The following is a 7,753-nucleotide window of genomic DNA, read 5'->3' as shown; positions in this document are numbered from 1 at the left end:
AAAATGCTATCTTCCACAATAGGCGCCAAAACGCTCCCGGGTTATCCAAACCCCGATCCGAGCATACGCCCAAGTCCGAAATCATCATACGAACCTGCTGGAACCTTCGAATCCCAATTCCGAGGTCGTTTACTCAAAATTCCAATCCTAGTTCATTTCTTCAATTTTAAGCTTTCAAAATGAGAATTTCCATTTAGATTTGACTCCAAACTTTCTGAATTTTAATTCTGACCATACACACAAGTCAATATACCTGAGATGAAGCCGCTCATGGCTTCAAACTGCTGAATGACGCGCCGGAGCTCAAAACGACCGGTCGGGTCGTTACACTTCCACAGGCAACTCATCATTAGAGAAGGTGACCCTGTTCACCTCAAATATTTTATTGTCGATCTTTTCCAGATGGTTCACTGAAATTTTGTCGGGAACATGAGCCTCGTTCAGAATTTTCATCAGGGCCCGACGATGCTCATCTGAGTGGATTAACAATGACAACAATGAAATATGAGCAGGCGTCTTTCTCAGTTGCTCCACGATGGAATAATATTGCACCTTCATTTTTCTCAGAAACTCCTCCACCTCCTCTTCAGTCACTGCTTTCTTCACTAGAACTGGGTTATCTCTGGATGTTTTAGATTTCCTTAACACTTTCGGGGCAAAGCATTTCCCCGAACGAGTTAATCCCTAGGCCTCATTGACTTCTTCTTTCACTTCCTTTCCCTTACAGGTCACTATCACCCGTTTATAGTTCCATAGGATGGCCTTGATGCTGATTATCGGCAACTGAGTTACATGCTTGATGATGACAGTATCCGTACGGGCACCCTCCACAATTATGATAGGCTTGTTAGCCACTCCTGGCACAACTACTTTTGACTTTTCTTGTTTTGCTATAACATCACTTGGGGATCCTTTCTTAGCTACCACAGATGGCTTGCCGTTTGTCATGCTCAACTTGTTCACTAATCCTTCAACTGTTGATTTTTTAACTAGCTTGACCTCACTAGACTGAATCATCATGACGTTCTATGAAGGCTTCTTGGGCTCCCCTCCCATATGTACTATCTCAATTATGTTTGTTTCCTGATGGGTTGGAAGTGGGTTCTGGTTGATATTCGGTGCCTCTGGAGTTTGGACTTCAATCCGGTTCGTGTCAATGAGCTCCTAAATGGCATTTTTTAGGTTCCAGCACTTCTCCGTAGCATGCCCCGGAGTACCAGAACAATATTCACAACTCACGGAGTAATCAATATTCTTTTGGGGAGGGTTTGACAATTTCGACTCAATTGGCCTCAACATAACCAATTGCCTCAATCTATGGAATAAACTGGTATAGGACTCTCCCAATGGGGTGAATGTTTTCTTCCACTACAACCTCTCGTTTTTGAATGTTGGATTGGGTCGGAAACCTGGACCGGCAGGGTGTTGGTAGGCTCGTGGGTGTGGGTAAGCATTTTGTGGAGCTGGGTAGGTGTTTTGTGGGGCTGGGGCATGCCATTGTGCATAGGCAGGAGGTTGAGTATATGTCTAGGTGTGGTGGACAGAAATATGAGGGTCTGGTGATGGGAAGTAGTGTTGGGGTGGACTATATAGGGTTTGGGTGTAGGTTCGATGATGGGGTCGAGGCCGGGTATATTGGTGTGACGGGCCCCTGGGTCCAAACCATGATCCTGAATCAATTGTTGCCACATCTTCTTTCTTCTTCTTTCCAATCACTCCCCCAGTATCGTTCTGAATGGCTTAGGTAGTTGCCTTGATAGCCGAGTAACTCATGATTTTGCTTGATTTAAGCCCTTCTTCCACCATGACACCCTTCTTCACTACCCCGTTCAAAGACTTGCCTATGGCTGATATCAGATGGCCAAAGTAAGTGGGCTCCCGAGCCTGCAGAAAGTACTCCACCATTTCGCTATCCTCCATCGGGGGGTTAACTCTTGTCGCTTGCTCTCTCCAGTGAAACCATATTCTCTGAAACTTTCACTAGGCTTTTTCTCAATCTTAGTCAAAGACAAATGATCGGGAACAATCTCAATGTTGTAATGGAAATGACGAGTGAATGCTTGGGCCAACTCATCTCAGGTATACCATCTGCTGTGATCATGACGAGTGTACCACTCCAATGCCGAACCACTCAAACTCTAGCTAAATTATGCCATCATAGCTTATCTTTCCCACCGGCTCCTCTCATTTTACTGCAAAATCCCCTCAAGTGGGCCATCGAGTCTCCCTGCCTGTCATACAAATCAAACTTCAACATCTTAAATCCCACAGGTAACTGAACATCGGGAAATTGACACAAATCCTTGTAGGCTACACTCACCTAGCCTCCCAATCCCTGCATGTTTCTGAATGACTGCTCCAGGCTTCTAACCTTCCTGAACCTCTCTTCATGCTCTGGGTTTTAGGTGGTTTCTCAGTCTCAACAGGGAGGTCGAAATTAGGAGTATAAGAGTAAGGCTCTAGGGCCTTGAAAGTAGGCTCTGGGGGGTAGTATTGGTTATCCTCGGTCTGGAATAAGGGCTCACTGGAGGATCAATGAAGTGTAGCGGGTGGGGGTACCACGAAGATAGGGGTGGCTGGTGAAGGAGGGTATGGGACTAGTTTGGGTGGTGGTTCTTGTGGGGTTTAGGAAGTGGTGCCTTGGTAGTGGTGGTAAATGGGAAATACCGGAGATGAATCAATAGTGGGAGGTTCTAGGGATTGAGCCAGCGGCAGGACGAAAGCAGGGTTGGCGGGGTAGGATGCCCTTTTACCCATGTTTGGTACATCTCTGCCATCTGGTGTTTCAGCTTATACAACTCCTTTTTCAGATTAACATCAGACTCTTCCCCCTCTCTTGACGGGTCAATAACACTTGCATCCAGTTCTTGGTTAGCCATGATCAACTTGTCTTTGGACCTGGTGTTGTACGGGTGAGTTGGCAGAATGCCAAACAAACTAACCACATGCCTGAACTTGATGACAACAACAAACTTGTTAGCGATTAAGGCTTAACAGATATGCAACCGCACGTTGGGGATGCAATGCACCTAAGCAGTTAACCATTTCTACTATGCATTTGAACGGCTGCTTGCATCATCCCAGCTTTCACTAATTTTCGTTTGGCATAATGGCTTCCTGGCCACTTAAACTTGTAGGGCTTTTGAAAGCCGATACACAAAGTTTTGTCTTTCTTATTTAAACACTCAAACTCGTGAAACCTATAACTAATAAACACATTTTAACCTTGACCCTAAACGCGTGTATTACACATTCGTTAATATGTACATCCAGTCAGCAAATGACCAATGAGACCGGTACACGTCAATGGCGCGAGATTAAACCCCAACTGATTGAGGTCCCCCCTCTTTTAATCAGTACACCGACAAACCCTCCCCCACTTTTCGTCTCTTTTCCTCTCTCTAACCAACCCTCCCCTCTTAAACCTAGGTTAAGCAATGGCTGAAAATTAGTCATCCCCTTCCAAAATAACCGATTGGGGTCCCCCCCTCTTTTAAACAAAAGCTGATCGAGCTTCATTTGGTCTAAGCTTTCGATTTCAGTCACGTTATAGGCTCTGAAGGTTAGTTTATTTCTTTTGATGTCGTTTTCTTTTGTCTTCTAATTTTTTGTGAAATAATGTGGGTAATGTTTGATAGTGAAAGCTATTTTTATCTGCATGCACAATTTTTCATCTGCTATAGTGGAAGCCATTTCGCCTTTTGGGATTTTATACTTGGGGAAACACTCGAATATTCACTCTTTTTTAGGGGTTTTGTCTTTTTCATGACTGATCTGGCATTTGGGGTTAAAAAATTAGGGCTTTTGTCTGCATGCACAAATTATGAGATTTTATATTAGGGTTTTGGGGAAAATAGTCGTATGTTCACTTTATTTTAGGGGTTTGTCTTTTTCATGAGTGATATGGCATTTAGAGTTAAAAAATTAGGCTTTTTTGAATATCAAAATATTCTTGTCTCCCATTATGTTAAAGTTTACAGCTTTTTAGGGTTAAAGTGTATCTGACTTGTCCCCCCCCCCTTTTTATAGGTTTCAGTGGCTGTCTATGTAAAATTACAGTTTCATCATCTAGGGTGGTTAGTGGCTGACCCAATTATGAGGTATGTAAATGGTCAAACTTGGTCAGTTGTTCTTCAAGCTGACATTGATGAATTACATATAATTCAATTTCATGATTGGGCTAAGGATATGGAGTACTTAACAGTAGATAAATATGCATGTAAAATTAACCAAAAAGGAGAATTTAGATTTCTGAAATATGATGCTGATGTGTTAGCTTTCTGTCAAGACCTTAAGGATGGGGATTTTATTGATATGTATATATGTCACACAATTAATACACCATGTATTGATTTGGACCTAGATGAAATGTTAAGTAGTGGTGGTTTAAATGTGGACCCCACTAATGTTCAGCCATTTGACTTTAATAAAATGCCACATGGGCAAACAAGTGATGTTAATGCTAGGGTAACACACTCACCTAACAATGATATAAATAGGGGTGATAACACTCATGGGAAAGGTAAAGAGAGGGCTGTTGAAAGTGATTCTGAAACAGAAGATTCTAGTGAAGATGAAAGTGAGTTCTATACCTTTCATTTAGCAACTGATTCTGAGGGTGATGTTGAGAGTGATATTGAGGGTGATGTTGAGGGTGATGAGCTAAGTACTAAGAGTGATAAAGATTATGAGGCTATTTCTGAAGATGATGATGATGATACAGATGAGTCATTATACGGTTTTGATGAGGATATTGTTGGAGAGACAAGTGACCTAGAACCTGAAGTTGTTGCTGCTAGACAGGCTAAAATGAATGCAAAGAGTAGTAAATTAAGATCTAGTGAAGTTAATACTAATGAGATACCTAGTGGACCTTTAGGTATAGACCCTGGTTTTGAAGACATGTATAAAGACATGGGATCCAAATATGCTGGGATCCAGGTAGTGAGGATACAAATGATGAAGTAGTTGAAGAAGATAGGGTACATAACCCTCAACTAAGAAGATACAGCAGCAGGGTATACTTTGATCCTGCTTGTAAGAAAATTTATTTCCAGTTGGAAATGGTGTTTGAAAATGTGAAACAATTCAGATCTGCTTTGCAAGATTATGCTGTACAAAGAAGAGTTCAAATTAAGTTGAGGCCTAATGAGCAACATAGGGTTAGGGCAAAATGAGTGAACTCAACAAGATGTAGATGGCATATTTTGGGAAGTTTGGAGGGACACATAGGAAATTTCATTGTCAGCAGCTACTATCTTTCTCATAAGTGTTTTAGAGCAACCAGAAACAAGATGGCTAATACAGCATGGGTAGCTAAACATTTCAAGGACAAGATTATCAACCAACCTAACATAAAGCTTAGAAAGTTGCAGGATTTGATTAGGATAAAGTATGGTATGTATGTGGGAAAATCCATATGTGCTAGGGCTAAACATCAGGTCATGGGTTAGTATCTTGGTGATTACAAATAGAGTTTGCTAGAATATATGATTATGCTGACATGTTAAGGTCTACAAATCCTGGCGTCCAAGGAGACAATACCTGGTAAGGAGGTGTTTGTGGGTATCTATATTTGTCTACATGCTTGCAAAGTTGGTTGGTTGGAAGGATGTAGAAATGTTATTGGCTTTGATGGAGCATTTCTGAAGGGTGTGTATAAGGGTAAGCTACTATCATGCATTGGTAAAGATGGTAACAACCAAATGTACCATGTTGCCTGGGCAGTGGTGGAAAAGGAGACAAAGCACACATGGTCATGGTTTTTTAGGTGCCTGATGCATGAACTGCAGCTCACTAAATCCCAAGGTGAGGGGCTCACCATAATTTCTGATATGCAGAAGGTATATACTTCACCCATGTTATTCCTTTAATTATTTGTCTACTTTATATATGTTTCTGATATTCTAATTGTTTTTTGTTGCTTAAGGGACTTGTTGCATTTGTTTCTGAGTTGTTACCAAATGTTGAGCACAGAATGTGTGCAAGACACATATGGAGCAACTGGAAACAAAAGTGGAAAGGAGAGGCAAGACGGAAGAAGTTTTGGGCCTGTGTAAGGGCTTCATTTGAAGCATATTTGAAGGCTAAGATAGACGAGCAGGCAGAACTAGGTGATAGTAAGACCATTGAGGACTTGATGAGATACCCAAAACAATGTTGGTGTAGAGCATTCTTCAAAGATTGGAGTAAGTGTGATTCTGTGGAGAACAACATGTGTGAGATATTTAGCAGTTGGATCTTGTCTGCTAGGCACAAGTCTATCATAACCATGTTAGAAAAGATTAGAGTGGAGGTGATGGAGAGGATGACTACCATGAGAGAATTTGCAACAAGGTGGATTTCTGATGTATCTCCTTTGGCAATGGGGTATATAGAGGAACAATCTCAATATGCTGTTAAGCATGAATTTAAATGGAATGGGGATACTGGGTATGAGATACAACATGGAGTTTAAAAACATATTATTGATTTCTCCAACAATACATGCACATGTAGATCATGGCAGCTCAAAGGAATACCATGCTCCCATACAATATGTGCAATGTTTTTTTAGAGATAGCATGCTGACTATGTAACCCACCGGTACAAGAAAGAAACATACCTGAAGGCTTTTAGTTGTTACATACAGCTAGTAACCAACATGGAGATGTGGCCATCAACACAAAATCCAACTGTTGAGCCTCCTGTAATTACCAAGATGCCTGGTATACCTAAGAAAAATAGAAAAAGAGCTCATGATGAACCTAAAAAGAAGTTTGGTAAGTGATCAAGTAAAGGAACACCAATGACATGCTCTTCTTTTAAGATAGTAGGCCATAACAAGAAGGGGTGTCCTATCTTGGTAATGTATTCAATTTATTTTTTATTGTGTCTTGTACTTTGGTTGTTTCTATATCTCATTTTATATTTTGGAAATTTCAGAAAGGAAAAGGATCTGGAACAACAGGAACCAGTAATGCTGGTGCTACTCAACCATCACAAGTTGCTCAAACAACAACTCAACAATCAGGTCCTACAAGTAATTCCGGAACTGCCATGGCCAGAAATACTCAACCATCAGTTGTTGCAAGTGCATCTGTAAGTATTCATTTTTTACTTTAGTTAATCTGTATTAGGACCATAATTTTTAAATTACTAGATAGTATTTTATCTTACATCAGGATACTGGAAGTATGAGATCAAGAACTTCTAAGGATATTATAGCTAGTGTTAGAGGAAGGCCAAGAGGTAGTGGATTTCGAGGAAGACCAAGAACTACTGGATTTGGTATATTGTTTAGTGATACAGGAACAATGATAGAAAGGGTAAGATCATTAAGGATTTGAATTTTTATTTATATATTAGTAGTTTGGGTACTAATTTGGCTTCCCATGCAATGTGGAGCAAGTGATAGGGTACATTCTACTCCTATAAAAGCAGTGGATGCTGGGCAGACCAATATCGATCTTGGATACAGTGCACCTGGACTAAAGTCGCAAGGAAGAAATGCTATATCACAAAGGCAACTTCAACAATAGTTGAGGAGAAGACAAACTCAAGCAAGCCTTAGCCAACCTCAAGTCCATTCTTCATCTCAGCCAAGCTAGTCTCCATGTCCAAACTTGAGCCAATCTCAGCAAAACATCAACCAATCTCAACCTTGAAGACAACTGAATGTTTATTTTTATGATAACTTAAGTCTGATAGTTGTAGAACTTAATTTGTAGGTTAACGTAAGTCTGTTTAACTATGACTTTTCTTTTGGAACAAT

The 7,753-nt window shown here is 40.8% G+C and overlaps 1 protein-coding gene across 1 annotated transcript; it reads left to right on the top strand.

The window, feature by feature from the left end:
• Positions 1-5,294: 5,294 nt before the first annotated feature.
• LOC138876159 (uncharacterized) lies at positions 5,295-6,457 on the top strand. The gene is made up of 3 exons (XM_070155060.1): positions 5,295-5,397; positions 5,512-5,843; positions 5,930-6,457. The coding sequence occupies exons 1-3, from the start codon at positions 5,295-5,297 to the stop codon at positions 6,455-6,457; spliced, it is 963 nt and encodes a 320-aa protein (XP_070011161.1).
• The last annotated feature ends 1,296 nt before the right edge of the window (positions 6,458-7,753 follow it).

This window comes from Nicotiana sylvestris, chromosome 8 (assembly GCF_000393655.2).
Source record: "Nicotiana sylvestris chromosome 8, ASM39365v2, whole genome shotgun sequence".
Taxonomy (NCBI): domain Eukaryota; kingdom Viridiplantae; phylum Streptophyta; class Magnoliopsida; order Solanales; family Solanaceae; genus Nicotiana; species Nicotiana sylvestris.
The sequence above is the reverse complement of the archived record's forward strand: the minus strand, read 5'-3'. Positions and strand labels throughout refer to the sequence as shown.